Below are 15,661 nucleotides of genomic sequence, written 5' to 3' on the forward strand. Positions count from 1 at the left end.
GTTATTGTTGTAGTTCTTTAGATGTTTCACGAGATCATCATGATCATTAATGTTGCTATTGTTGTCGTTATTGTTATTATTATTATTGTTGTTGTTGTTAGTGTTGATGTTGTTGTTAGTGTTGATGTTGTTGTTAGTGTTGATGTTGTTGTTGTTAATGTTGTCATCACAAATGACGTCATGTTGGCTGATATCATGGAACTTTCTTTTAACACGGTTATTATTTTTATTGTCCTGGAGGTTGTTGTTGTTGTTGTTGTTGTTGTTTATGTCATTTCTGCTATTATTATTTCTATTATTATTATTTCTATTATTGTTATTGTTATTATCGTTACTTAGTCGTCGTCTTTGTTGTTGTTGCAGTTGCAAGAAGTCTCTTGAATGATTGTTGATCATTAGTGACTGAGTTTAAGTAACAAAATTTTCAAAGGTTCCAATGCAACGCAGCGTGTTGTAGTTATTATTGTTGCTGTTGTTGTTGCTGCTGTATTTGTTGATTTATTGTTGTTGTTATTGTTGCTGTTGTTGTTTGCTTGCTGTTTTATTAATGCTATTGGCGTTTTTAAAATCAGCTGGAGTCATTAACTAATTATCAACTGAACTGATATATCATTCCACATTTCAATCATGTTTTGATGTATGTATGTTTGCTTGTTTGTATGTTTGTATGTGTGTTTGTATGGTTGTATGTATGTTTGAATGTTTGTATAGTTGTATGTCTGTATGTGTGATTGTATGTGTGTACATTTATGTACGAAACGTTTTAAGGATAATTTATCTTTGAACTATTTGCATCCGTCATCACATAAAAAAAGAGATTATTTAAGACATTATTTAATTAAGACATAATTTAATAATAATTCTATTTAATTATGTCACCACAATAAAAATTATAATTAATTACGACCTGGTAATAATTTTTATAAAAAATGTTGATGTAATATTAATAATATAATATGTTTAAAATGTTTGTCATCTTTTGTCTTATATAAGCACTCGTTCGGGCGAGATTTAGAAAGGGCATTTAAGTGTATATGCTGGTGAGTGTTTGTGTGTGTGTATTGGTCTGTATGTGTGTGTGTGTGTGTGTGTTGGTATGTATGTGTGTGTATTTGTCTGTATGTGTGTATATATATATATATATATGTGTGTGTATTGGTCTGTATGGTAGGTCGGTGTATGTGTGTGTGTGTGTTTGTTTGTTGATGTGTGTGTACATGCTTGCACGTACGTACGTGTGTGTATGTGTGCTTTAGTACAAACGGTAATTATCCCACATAATCAATAATAATATTATTTATTTATTTAATATTAAGAATTATCTAGATGAACTGATTCTGGCTGAATTAAAAAAATATTATTGCTCACAGGCCAAACTAACTCCCTTTGAAAAAATATTTTTGTTGCAGCAGTAGTCGCCGCAATTGAGAAAAATAAATTAATGGCGAACTGAAAATTTACTTAAATAATAATAATAAGATTAACTCTGTTTTCATAAACACACACCTACACACACCACAGACACACATACACACACACACACACACATTCACACATTACGACAAAACTTTGTTGATGATACAAAAACGATGACAACGCATTCCCAACCTAAAAACAAATCAAATTTCTCATTTGTTTCTCTACATACGAAACCATCCCTCTTAGCTAAGATGAACCAGACTGTCGCACGGAGAACACAATCTGTCCGTGTGTGTGTATGTGTGTGTGTATGTGTGTGTGTATGTGTGTGTACGTGTGTGTGTGTGTGTGTGTATGTGTTGTGGTGTACTTCAAAGAAATGCACTCAAATGTGTTAATTTACTAAAAATGTCATTACCGTCATGCCATGTATTTTTCTTATTATAGTTAGTGAAAAAAAAATGCCAACAAACAAACAAAATAATAATTCGAATTGTATTTATAATCATTATTATTCTATAATTATTAATTCATAATTATTGCAATTGCAATGATCTTATTGTTACTATTATTATTACACGTCAAAGTAAAACTTTGTAATCCTAGATTGCGTGCCTTGCAACTTGAGAAGGACAATTAAAACGAGTCCGAATATTATAATTATCGTAGAAATATCAATAACACCAACTGGAAGCACGCACGCACGCACGCACGCACGCACACACACACTATATGAATTCATAATCAAATTTTTGCTTAAAAACAGTCGCAGTGATTTACAACCATACATACCTTATTATAATAAAATCACAATTTATCATATATAAAAATATATTCAATTATAATTCCAATTAATTATGACGTCATAATGACGTCATTCATAATTTGTAATATTAATGAAGTCTCATGCTGTGTGTTTTTTTTATCGTTTTAATGATGGGAATCTGAAGTGAAACGGTCATTGTGCTTTCTATTTGCGTACTTAGAAAATAAATATGGCAATAATTCGAGATACTCTTTTCATGATAAATATAACAATAAAAATTATTATTATAATATTAATTTTTATTATTATGGTTGTCATTTTTATTATTATTATCAATATCCTCATCATAATAATCAATCATTATCGTTTCTCGTTACTTCATTTTTTAACATTTTCACATTCGTCGAATCTTTTCTCAATCACGTCATCACTTTTCTACTGTTACTACTACATCTGCTACTACTACAGCTGCTACTACTACAGCTGCTGCTACTACTACAGCTACTGCTACTACTTCTCTCCGACAAAGGGATAGAGCAGCTGCTTGTTAAACAGCAACTCTAGCTCATCAACAACGGAAGTCAATTTAGTATCTTTGATATTTGATGGCGCGAACTCGAAATCGTCATCCCCCAGTGATAGTCCGTCGCCGATGGTTTCGTTGATGGTTACTGTAGCACTGCAGTCGTCTGCTATTTTGGCGGGAATGAGGTTAATGTTGTTGTTGTTGTTGTTGCTGCTGCTGAGATTGTACGGGTTGTTGTAGGATAAAAGTTGTCTAGCATGTTGTTGATTTTGTTGTTGTTGATGGTGGTATGTAACTCTTCTGGGGACTGGAGAGGATTTAAAATAGCTCGTTAGCTGGTGTGGTCGGTTAGGGATGTCGTTGCGGCTGTAGAACTTATTCCTCTTCGTAACTCTGCTTCTCCCCTCATCACCTACGTCATAATTCTTCCTCTCTTCCAGCATGATGTCACCCTCATTAACATAATCTATGCTACGGTCATTACCATATTTTACGCCTGTCTCATTAGCATAATTTATGCGCCCATTTGAAAAGTATTTGTAGTGATTGGCGTCGTTTGAAAATTTGATCATGTTAGGATGATAATGATTTCCGTGGGTTTTATTCGTCGCTTGAGAACTTTTGTTGTTAGCAACCGTTATAAACTCTTGTCTTAAATCGTTTTTTTGGTTATCAATTGAATGGTCATTGTTGACGTCATCATCGTCGTCGTCGTAGTTGTCATAGAAACCGGAGCTAGTTGATGTGCGGTTGTTAGTTGCGTCCGACCAAGTTTGATGGCGATGTTGTTGTTGTTGATGGTGTTGTTGTTGTTGGTGGTGGTGTTGTTGTTGTTGTTGGTGGTGGTCATTATTGTTCCGGCTGTACAACTTTTTTTTGCTGCTACGACACCATTTTGAAAATGGCCACCATTTTTTACCAGATAAATTATTTGACGATTTCGATTGTTGTCTGTTCAGTCTTTTATTCTTTTCTTCGGCCGAACTGAAGAGGAAGTAGGTAGTGACGTCATCGTTAACCTCAGAGCTAGACTTACTTTTAATCTTTGATAAATTTCCTTTCAAGACCAAATTTTTCAACTTCGGCATGTCGTAGAGGCAGCGAGGTACCAGTTTCAGTCGGTTATTTGACAAGTTCAGCGATATAAGACTCCTCAAAGAACCGATATCTTGTGATAGGTAGATGATTTTATTGCTACTCAGATCTGCATCCTCCAATGCTTGCAAATCGTAAAAACCATCTGGAACCTCAACTAACCGGTTCTGACTGACATGTAGAACTTTTAAATTTTTCATATTCGTCACCGAAAGATGGCGCAAATCATTCGTCGATACGTCCAAATATTCGATAATCGGTAAATTGTCCAGTAAATGAGTTAGGGCGTTGTTCGAAATGTTCAGTTCTATGAGACGTGTTAGTTTGGCCAGGCGTGTGCTCAGCGTCGTCAGTTGATTGTTTGAAAGGTTCAACTGCTCCAAGCATTTCAAATCGCATAATGACGCCGGAAATCTCGTAAATTTATTGACAGATAAATCAATTTTTTTCAATTTTTTAAGGTAGCTCATGTCCACCGGTAAGGAATCGATTTTGTTTCCGCTCATTTTCAACACTTCCAACTTTTTCAATCCGAGTATTTGAGGTGGAAAATTCACAAACACATTTTGTGACAGTTCTAAGAATGTTAATTCTTCTAAATTCACCAAACTATCTGGCAGGTAGTACAAGCCATTCTTCGATAGTTCCAGTCTTCGAAGTTGACCCAAATTACCGAAACTCGGCGGTAACGATTCTAATAAGTTATCATCAATTTTAAGTATTCTCAGATGAATAAGTGATGTCACTTTAGCCGGTATTTTATTTAGCCGATTTGACTGCAAATGCAATTCAACAAGATCGGTACAGTTTGCTATGGAGTCAGGGATGATGTAAAGTTTGTTGTTGCTACAATCAAGTAGTTTCAATCTTTTTAAATTACCGATTTTATTTGATAAAACCGTTATTCGATTGTTGGCGAGTATTAAAATTTGTAGTTTGCGATAGTTTATCAACTCGTCATTCAAATATTCGATGTTCTTGTGCGCTAAATTCAACTGTATCAATCCGTATTCGTTGATTACGGGGACCACATTTCGATCGACCGCTTTGTTTTCTTGCTGGGAAGCAAGGTTTTTGGCTGATTTTCTCATTTTGATGGCAATAATTCCTGAAACTCTTTTTAATTATCGAAATAACGAAACAAATCATGTAAATTTAACTCTAAACCATCAATTTCGAATGTTATATAACCGTAAATATTACTTTTTAACGAATATTTATCGACTAAATGTTCAAATCAAACGTTTAAGAATGTACACACAAGCAGAAATGAGCAATAAGCGTACCAATTGTACGCTTTCTGAAAGGTAAGATCTGGATCGGTGCCAATGTCATTGTTTCGTTAACAAAGTGCAACTTCCTTACGTTATAGACTGATAAATATATTTTAGTAATGAAATCTAATCTTAGGTTAATGTTTTTGTCATATTTAGTCAATTTTTTTCAGTAGAAATTGAAATACAAACTGGAAAAGAATGATTTCGAGGGTTTTGATGCCTAAAACTCAGTAAAAAACCTCGCCCATCACTGTTTATGACCTAAATTGTTTGCTTTAACTTTTATTCGAAACATCCGTTTTGTTTGAGTCTTATTTGTAATTAATTTCTGTTTTTAAACTTCGTTTTATTCCAAATCAACATTTTTAACTTTGTTTTTAATAATTAATTTTTATTATTTATAAATAATTGGTCATCTTTATTTCGTTATTTATGTTGTCTGCCCACCACCATCATAGAAGATCACATTCACTCAAAGGCAGGCAAGAAATTTGGAATTAAAATTAATTAAATTGTTCAATTAGTTTAATTTCATTATTTGTTTTTTTATTTTATGTTAAAATCAATTTGGTGTAGTTTAATAGTTTTATTTTTGAAATTTAATTTATTAATGTCAGGTGATAATCATCAGTCAAACACAAACAATCCTTCAAAAATTTTAAATTTAAAAAAGTACCCTATGTATATAAATATTCTGATCTGACATTCAGTTCATTCTTTTCTCTTGGTTATTTAACATCCACACACACACACACACACACACACACACACACACAAACATACATACATATACATACAAATATTTCATACATACATACATATACATACGAATATTTCATACATACATACATATCAACATACAAATTATAAACAAACATAGATTCCTCTGATTTTAATTATTAATCTACTATTAGTATCACTCATCTCAGCCATTATATATATAGAGAAATTATTAGTTGTGCATGTATGTTATTTACCTAAAAAGTATAAATTACTTATAATTAAATACAATAGTATGTAACATATTATAACAGTAAAGCTCATTAATCAATTAGTTAATCTTTCATCATACTTTTATTTGTGTACACACACATGTATATGTATATCTATATACTTACATGTGAATTTTTTTGTTTTTCATATTCCTAAACTTTCATTTCAATGTCAACCAATTAGATTTTATTTCACTTTCACAGCAGGTAGACAACAGTTTTTAATCTGTTTTAATCATCAGATCTACTATTACTACCTTTTACTACTACTCCTACTACTACTACTACAACTACTACTACTACTACTACTACTACTACTACTACTACTACCACTACATAACCTTTAAATAAAGCAAATAAAGTTAGTGAAAGTTAAACTATGATGCCAATATTTGGAAAATTGAAGAACATCTTCAGTGCTGGTTCATCTGGCAGCTCTGGGGATGTGAAAAAGAAGCCTAACTTTCCACTAATCAAACAGGATGCGGACCCCAGTGAGTTTTGGGTGAATGTTGGTGAACTTGGTGATGGAGCCTTTGGAAAGGTTTACAAGGTAACAGCAACTCTTCCTTTCAACTATTATTAATTTTTAAAATTAATTTTGGTTAAGTTTTTTGATAATGCAGTCTTTCATTCTATTTAAACCTCCAACTAGTATAACTGAAATTTTTATCAGTCAATGGTTTGATAATTTGATTGATTGGTTTGTTGATGGTTTATTAGCTGGTTGGTAAATTGATTCCATTATGTTTCCACATCATGAACCAGGCCAAACACAAAGAGAAAAACCAGTTTGCAGCTTTAAAGCAAGTGGAGATAACTCAGGAATCCGATTTAGAAGATTATAGTGTTGAGATAGACATCCTACACCAGTGCAAACACAAGAATGTGGTTGGTCTCTATGAGTCCTACCTCTTCAACAGCAAGTTGTGGGTTAGTTAGTTAACTGCTCCCTATCAATCGGATTCAATATGCTGAATAAAAAATTATTAATCAAATTTTTTGTTTTTTATTCAAAAAATTTGTGTGAAAATTTATTCAAAATTTTTCATTAAAATCTCTTGGCATTAAATTTTTTCTGGAGAAGTAAAAGTTATTTTTACACACACTCTCACATACAATCACACACACTCTCACATACAATCACACAAGCACACACGCACACAAACACACAGATGTACATAGAATTCTGTGAGCTTGGGGCCCTGGACAGTATAATGCTTGAACTGGAGAAACCCCTGACGGAGCAGCAGATCCAGTACATATGCAGGGAGATGACAGAGGGCCTCGACTTCCTACACCAGCATTTTGTCATTCACAGGGACCTGAAGGCCGGCAACGTGCTACTCACCAGCGATGGCGGGGTCAGATTAGGTTAGAGTTCAAAAGGTTAAAGGTCGAAATGTCACCGGGGTCATTATCTATGAGGTGTACTTTTATAACTAGGGCGTGTCTTGTTGTAACTGTAGTATATTCATTGTCGTAATTATAGAATATAATAATTATAGAATACATTAATTATTAATTATTATTATTACTTTTAATTATAGCTGATTTTGGTGTCTCGGCGAAGAACAGCAGTGCCAAGCAGAAGAGAGATTCATACATAGGGACACCATACTGGCCAGTTGATTTTTATTTTTATTATTAGTATTGTTATTATTATTATTATTATTATTATTATTATTAGTAGTAGTAGTAGTAGTAGTAGTAGTAGTAGCAGCGTATGTATATACTATCAATTAAACGCATCTAACTATCAGGTAATTATATGTAATTACAATGTAATTACATTCTGTTCACTTAAGGCAACGTTGTAATTATTATTGTTATTGTTGTTGTTATTGTTGTTGTTGTTACTGTTATTGTTGTTGTTGCTACTGTTGTTGTTATTATTGCTATGATTTTCGTTCTAGGATGGCTCCAGAAGTTATTCTGTGCGAAACTATTAAAGACAGTCCTTATGATTATAAGGCAGACATCTGGTCATTTGGTCAGTGTCCTTGCTGAGAAATAATTTATTAGTATTTATTATCATTTATTATTATTATTTATTATTATTATTTATTATTATTATTATTTATTAATATTAATATTATAATTATCGATTGTCGTTATTGTAGGTGTGACTTTGATAGAGTTTGCACAGATCGAGCCGCCCAACCATGAAATGCATCCGATGAGAGTCGTTCTGAAGATTCAGAAATCCGATCCACCAACACTTAAATATCCCCATAAATGGTCGGTTGGTTGGTTGGTTGGTTGGTTGATTGATTGGTGGGTTGATGGATTGATTGATTGAACTCTTCTTTTACTCAGGTCTAAAGAATTCAACGACTTCATATCGAAATGCCTACAAAAAGATCCAGAAAGAAGACTGCCTGCTTCTGAACTTTTACTTGTTAGCTGTTGTTATTATCATTTCGACTACTGTCGTTCTAAATATCCAAAATATTGATAACCATCTTTTTTCATTTTGTCTTTGTTTTTCTCTCTCTCTCACTCTCACTCTCTTTCTATCTCTCTTTCTATCTTTTTCAATTACTTTCCAGCACCCATTCATTAGAGATGTGACGGGAAGTAAGGGCATTGAAGACCTGCTGAGTGAAATGAACGCTGAGATTACCTTTGAGGAAAAGGACATTGAAGAGGTCTGCTGCTGATGACGATGATGATGATGGTGGTGGTGACGATGATGGCGATGCATGTTTGTGTGTGGTTGGTGGATTGATTAGGGTTAATTGATTGATTGGTTGACTGATTGATTGATTGATTGACTGATTGATTGATTGATTGATTGATTGATTGATTGATTGATTGATTGATTGATTGATTGATTGATTGATTGATTGATTGATTGATTGATTGATTGATTGATTGATTGATTGATTGATTGATTGATTGCTTAAGGAGCTGGATGCTTTGGCAGACCTTGATAGCGACAGCAATAGCACTACAAAGGTTGGCTATTTTTGTTGTTGTTGTTGTTGCTGCTGCTGCTGTTTTTGTTGTTGCTGCTGTTGTTGTTGTTGCTGCTGTTGTTGTTTTAGCCCTTAATCATCGGCTTTCTCTCGCTATTTCACACTCACTCATTCTCTCATTTCAGGACGACACGCCCTCCCCGACATCTTCCAGTAAAGAGATAACGGCCGTGACTTCATCATCACCGTCATCATCTTCATCGTCAACGTCACTCGTTACGTCATCAACAGCAACTGCTGCCAGTGCAGCTACTACAACTACTGCTACTGCTTCTACTACATCGTCATTAGCATCCACTTCTAACAAACAACAACATAAAAACGATGAAAGTGATGATCTAAGTAATCTACTTAGAGATAAAAGTAAGAAGCATCAACCTTCGTCTTTGGCAGCCAGCCACGCCACTACCACCACTATTTCTGCTGCTGCTAAAGCTACTACTTCTACTACTGCAAATACATCTACTAAAATTGCTAATACTACAGCTGGTGAAGATGATGATAGCAAGTGCGTCTCCCCTGATGTCAAATCAACTGAAGCTGAATTGGTGAGGGAATAAGTGCGAAGGAAGGAAAGAATTTGATGGATGAGTAAATTAATGAGTGAATGAACGAGTAAATGAATGAATGAATCTTATCTCTCGAACAGAAGAAAAAGAAATACAGATCCCTAACTAAAACAAGAAAGTACATGGTGAATGGGGAGGTCGTGACCTCTAAAGTTCAAAAGGTCATCAGCTGTGAGGATGGGGATGAGATGCTGAGAGAGCACAAGATGTGGTTGGTATTATTACCATCATCCGATCAATCAATCAACCAACCAACCATCCAACTGACCAACCCACTGACACAGGAAAGCCAACTTGAGAGAATTGAAACTATTGCACCGAATTGAGAACAGGCAGTTGCAAGACCTCGAGTTGAAGGCACAACAATCCCTTGATGAGCAGAATAAGAAGTTTGAACTAGATGAACAAGTTTGTTCTCGTGATGATGATGTTGATGATGATGACGATGATGATGATGATGTAATAACAATAATAACATCTGAAATAGACCTTGAAGAACAACTATGACCTACAATCTGACTACCTGACAAAGCAGCACAAACAGCAGATGGATAAGTTGAACAACTCACATGCTAATGAGAAGAAAAATCTTCTCAGAAAGTTAAAATCTGATCAAGTTGGTGATGATCTCTCTCTCTCTCTCTTTCTCTCTCCTCTCTCTCTCTCTCTCTCTCTCTCTCTCTCTCTCTCTCTCTATCTCTCTCTCTACTCATCCATCTTCCTCTTTTTCTCTTTCTTTCTATCTATCTCTTTATTTCTTCTTCTCTAACTTAATCCTTGCACTCGCATCTTGACAGGAAAAAGATTATAAATCGTTCTTAGAGGGTTTGAAGCAAGACATGAAATATCTGAAACAGGAAGTGGACCTGCTGCCAAAGGATCAAAGGAAGGATGTCTTTCATTCCAGGAAACTCGAAAAAGAGGCGGAGCAACTTGAAAAGGTATGCCCTTTGATTGGTTCGTTGTTTCTTCTTGAGAATACAAATTCACTGTATGCAGCTTCTCGAACAGCGCCTCTGAGTTTTACATAGAGGGGCGCTATATAAATTCTCCATACCATACCATACCATTGCCTGGTCAGTTGGGAGGTTTGTTTCATTTTGTGTGTGTGTGTGCGTCGTGTGTGAGCATAATCAATTGAAGACTATAGGCATGCGCGTATATGCAATCTCACATACACACACACACACAAACACACACACACACACGTACACACACACAGCAAAAGAACTTTCAAGAAGAGCAGAGGAGGCAGATGGAGAGATCAGTACAGAAGTTGGAGTCACAGCAGGCCGAGCAGTATGCCCTCTCTGAAAAGCAGTATCTCCAACAGAAACAACAAATCTTCAGAGGTTAACGACCTTATTCTTGTTATTATTATTGTTGTTGTTGTTGTTGTTATATTATTGTTGTTATTTTCATTATGACACGCACCAACCAATCACGTCATGAGTTTCTAATTTGAAACCGAGTATACCAACCAATCAATGAATGATTGACAGCACGAGAGACCGCCCACATGGACCTGGAAGAACGACACATGTCAGAGAGGCACCAGCTGAATGAGCAGCTGCTGAAGAACAAATTCATCCTGAAGAGGATGCTGATGATGCAGAGGCACACTAAGGTAGATTTCCATAAATTAGAATTATAAATAATATTATAATTATTATAATTATTAATATTTTTGTTGTTGTCACCAAGGAATCAGACCAAGTGAAGAGGATAAATAGCATGAAGGAAGATGAACTGTCCAACTGCCATGCACTGGAATGGAAGAGGCTGCCGAAGATTTTGAAGTCGGACGCCAAGACGAGGGCCCTCATGTATCGTGAGAGTATCAGGATCAGCGTCATCAACATCACATTGGAGGAAGAGAAGGAAAAATTAAAGCAGGTGTGTATCACGCGTGTCTTTCTCTCTCTCTTTCTCTCTCTCTCTCTCTCTTTTACTTTCTTTTTCTCTTTCAGTCATTTTCCATTTTCTTAGACCAACTTCAGCACAAAAAAAATTTCTTTCCAGTTTGATGAAATGGAGAAGAAGAGAGCGAGAGAAGAGAGGACGAGGATAGAGAAGAAGCACAAGAGGCAGATGGATGATCTGAAGAATAAGAATATGTATCTACTGAAGGAGCTCGAGCAAGTTCATGTAAGTTACTTTGTTGGTTGGTTGATTGTCGATTGATTGGTTGGTTTGCTGGTTGATTGATGTGATGACGGTATGGGTGATGCTGATGATGATGGCGATTTAACAGTCGGACAAGCAGAGGTTGTTACTGGAGAATGAAATGCAGAAGACGATGGAACTGAGCAATGCATACAGGTGTCAGATCAATGGATGGAAGGAGGAACTCGGTCCCAGGAAACAGGTTGGTTGGTCGGTCGGTCCGTTGATTGGCTGGTCGGTTGGTTGGTTGGTTGATTGATTGATTGAACGAATTATTGATTGATCGATCGATTGATTTACTCATTCGTTCATTTATTCATTCATTCGTTCACTGACCATCAAATTTTCGTCCCATCCAGCAATTGGAAGACCTGTTTGCCAGTCAGTTGCAAGAGCAGGAAAAATTACTCGATGTTAGTGCTTTGCGCCGATTTCGTTGCTTCTCATTGCACAAACAGTAATTTTTATTATAAAATTATTTTAATAATTATTATAATTATAATTAATTCTTACCATTTCAGGTAAAAGATTATGCATCAGCTTCAAACATCGCCAACTCAGCCAGCCTCACGCCTCTCATGCGCACAAAATTCCACCACAAACTTTCGATCTTCGGTAACAGTGACGTCATTGCCGACGAAAGCATCATGGCGGACGGAGGCGAATTGAATAATAGAATGAGTTTTCAGAGGAACTCGAAGAGAGGATCCGGTGTTTTTGGTAACCTGGCTGATAAGTTTCGCGATCAGGGTAGCAGGTCGTCATTGTCGACCAGTAAACTGTCGCAACAGCTACCAACGTTGTCTGTCGCTACTGGTTCTGTGGAAGTTGATCTGTCGGCTGCTGGTGTGGCTGGCGATGGGGCGGTCCATAAAAATGTCGAAGGGGTGAGTGCGGATGCTAGGGCAGAAGGCATTGAAGCTAGAGCTGTTGATCAGAAGTCGGCTGTTGAGGTTGCTGTCAGAAAGGAGGTATGTAACAAGGGTGACGTTGGTGGTACCGCTGCTGTGGAAGGAAAGAATGCGGAAAAATTCGTTGGTGGTGAGGAAAAATTGGTTGGAGATGTTGAAAAAATTGTCCTGGTTATTGAGGAGATTGAAGATAAAGTTGAGAAGAAAGTGGAGGCTGGAAATGTGTCAGTTGAGGGTTTTGATGATAAGTTGTCGATCGACCTGGAGTGCTTGGATGTCGAGCCAGCCCTTCAACAACCGCAACCACCGACTGACGCGCTGCAGACAAATCTTGCACAACTTGCTGATCATGCTGAGAGACATTCACGAGAAGAAACAACCGCTGAGAACTGTGTAACAAATGAAACGCAACTACAACAACCACAACAGCAACATGAATTCGACATACCAGTTATCGAGATAATAGGCATAGATAGGAAGCCTCACCAATGCGTTGACGTCAATTTTAATGAAGTTTCATTGAAAACTGGTGAAAACCTTGATGAAAATTCTAGAAATGTTTCTGATGTTGGTGTAAAAAATACTGAAGATGATGAAAACTACGGAGTTGCTGTTGAAAATGACGGGCTTCGTGATGTTGCTGGCGAGGAATCGATTGAGAAACATCTGAATTCAATAGAGACATCGAACTTGCTCGCTGATCTGCAAAGTATTCACGATGATGGTGACGACGATGTTGAGGTGATATCTAAACAAGAATGTGATGCTGGAGAAATCATCGTAGGTACTCTTACAGATGATGTCCTTGTTGAAAAATTACTAGAACAGATGAGTGGCGATGAAGAAGGCAGTCTACAGCAGCGACAACATGGCGCACAACATCCAATCTGTTTGGACTTAGAAATCAACAACAGCAACAAACAACAACAGAGCAACAAAGTTGAGGAAAATGTTGACCAGCAGACTCCTAGCTCGATTTCTGACAGCGGTTTCGAGATGTCGACTTCTCAGAGTTTTGAAACAACAACAACACCGGAGCTTGTTGAGAAGGATATTCTGTCGAAAGATGGCGGCGATCACGTCATTTCAACGTCACAACAACAACCACAACTCGATAGTGCAACAAAAAATGTTGAGAGCATTCCAACAGAATTCAAGATTTCAAATGTACAATCTCTACAATCTGATCAATCTGAAATACCACATCTTTCTTCACCATCACCTACTACTACAACTAACGATTCTGTCAATGTTGACGCTGTTACTACTGCCACTGCAGCTGCTTCAACTGCTACTACAGCAGCTACTACTACAGCTGCTACAGAAACATCTGAAGAGATGAGTAACAGAGTTGAAAAGAAACTGCCAGACTTAGAAACTGACAGACCACAACAGCAAAGAACTGAAGATGAAGAAATTGGAAAGAATGACAACAACAACAACGACGACGACGACGATATTGTCGATGTTGAGGACGTTGTGGTTGAGACAGTTGCTATCGACAGCCACAATGAAACGACGACAACAACAACAACAACGACTCAAACAACAACAACGACATCGCAACAAGATGAAGATGATGATGAGAAAGTGATTGAAAATGAATTAGAGGATAAAAGTGAAATCGATTGTGACAACAACGATTGCAAAGACACGGAAAAAATCATTGGTGGTGATGATGATAGCAACAACAACAACAACAATAACAACAATAATAATAACAACAACAATAGTAGTAGTTCTAATGATGATAAAAATGATGATGAAGACCAAACCACCGAATCATCAACTTCAACATTATCACATTGTATCCAAGAGTTAATAGATCCCAATTCTGGTATCACTCCAGCTGATAGTAATGATATCATCGTTCTAGATAATAATAATAATAATAATAGTAATAATAATAATAATAAAAATGATGATGATGATGATTGTAAGAATGATAATATTAATGATGATGGTGATAGCAAGAAGGTTGATGATCATGGCGATGAAGATGATGAGAATATTAACGAGTCATCAGTGTAATTAGTGGAGTGAATGAACGAACGGTTGAATAAATGAAGGAATTAATGATTGAATGAATGAATGAACGATTTGATGAATGAATGAATGATTAGATGAATGAATGAACGGATGAACGAATATATACATACAGGACTTAATTTAATTTAGCAGCATTACAGCTGTCAGTGCTAATTAATTATAACGGTTTATATTCATGTATATATCATTTTTTATGAATATTTAATTATATTAATTGTAAATAATATTAATTATTATAACGATAACGTTTTTACTGTTATTATTATTATTATTGTTATTATTATTATTATTATTATTAATATTATTTGATTCTATTTTTGTCAGCTCGTTGTGTATATCCACCACCTCAAGATAATTTCATTTTTCTCGAATCTTCATTTTAATTAATGATATAATAATTCATTCATTTCTTCATTCATCTCTTCCCTCATTCAATTCATTTGCTTACTTATTTATTCATTCCTTCAATCATTCATTCGTATATACATATTAGAACTGGGCGACGTACATTGTCAAAAGAAGTATCTATCTATCTGTCTATTCATCTATCTATCTATCTATCTATCTATCTATCTATCTATCTATCTATCTATCTATCTATCTATCTATCTATCTATCTATCTATCTATCTATCTATCTATCTATCTATCTATCTATCTATATACAATGTTTAAATTTAAATCAATACTCTTTTCACTCCAATGTTATTTTTATTATTTATTATTATTATTATTAATATATTATTATTATGACTCCACTCTCTCAATCTCTTAATTTCATTCTTATGAATCTGGGAAAAAAATTCCGACCCTTCCATCTTGCGTTTGGCTCGATTTTCGTGTTTTGTATCTAAAGACGACGACGACGACGACGATGCTGATGATGATAATGAAATAATAATAATGAGGAT

At 35.5% G+C, this 15,661-nt stretch overlaps 3 protein-coding genes across 3 annotated transcripts; 2 read left to right on the forward strand and 1 right to left on the reverse strand.

The window, feature by feature from the left end:
- Positions 1 to 3,763: 3,763 nt before the first annotated feature.
- Positions 3,764 to 4,897, reverse strand: HELRODRAFT_88217 (hypothetical protein; the record flags this gene model as incomplete). The annotated part of the gene is made up of 1 exon (XM_009029864.1): positions 3,764 to 4,897. A coding segment is annotated over one exon (1,134 nt), but the record flags the coding sequence as incomplete, so codon positions are not given.
- A 1,557-nt stretch (positions 4,898 to 6,454) lies between these two features.
- HELRODRAFT_180635 (hypothetical protein) lies at positions 6,455 to 7,726 on the forward strand (the record flags this gene model as incomplete). Its single annotated transcript, XM_009029932.1, has 4 exons — positions 6,455 to 6,628; positions 6,844 to 7,008; positions 7,251 to 7,449; positions 7,626 to 7,726. 4 exons carry the CDS (start codon positions 6,455 to 6,457, stop codon positions 7,724 to 7,726), a joined length of 639 nt encoding a protein of 212 aa, XP_009028180.1.
- Positions 7,727 to 7,992: 266 nt separating this feature from the next.
- On the forward strand, positions 7,993 to 14,733 carry HELRODRAFT_180636 (hypothetical protein; the record flags this gene model as incomplete). Its single annotated transcript, XM_009029933.1, has 14 exons — positions 7,993 to 8,068; positions 8,199 to 8,260; positions 8,628 to 8,726; positions 9,182 to 9,604; positions 9,706 to 9,836; positions 9,910 to 10,033; positions 10,113 to 10,241; positions 10,423 to 10,566; positions 10,848 to 10,977; positions 11,128 to 11,252; positions 11,330 to 11,521; positions 11,648 to 11,773; positions 12,151 to 12,204; positions 12,313 to 14,733. The coding sequence occupies 14 exons, from the start codon at positions 7,993 to 7,995 to the stop codon at positions 14,731 to 14,733; spliced, it is 4,236 nt and encodes a 1,411-aa protein (XP_009028181.1).
- Between the last annotated feature and the right edge of the window lie 928 nt (positions 14,734 to 15,661).

The sequence above is a fragment of the Helobdella robusta genome, assembly GCF_000326865.2.
Source record: "Helobdella robusta unplaced genomic scaffold HELROscaffold_63, whole genome shotgun sequence".
In the NCBI taxonomy this organism is placed as follows: Eukaryota; Metazoa; Annelida; class Clitellata; order Rhynchobdellida; family Glossiphoniidae; genus Helobdella; species Helobdella robusta.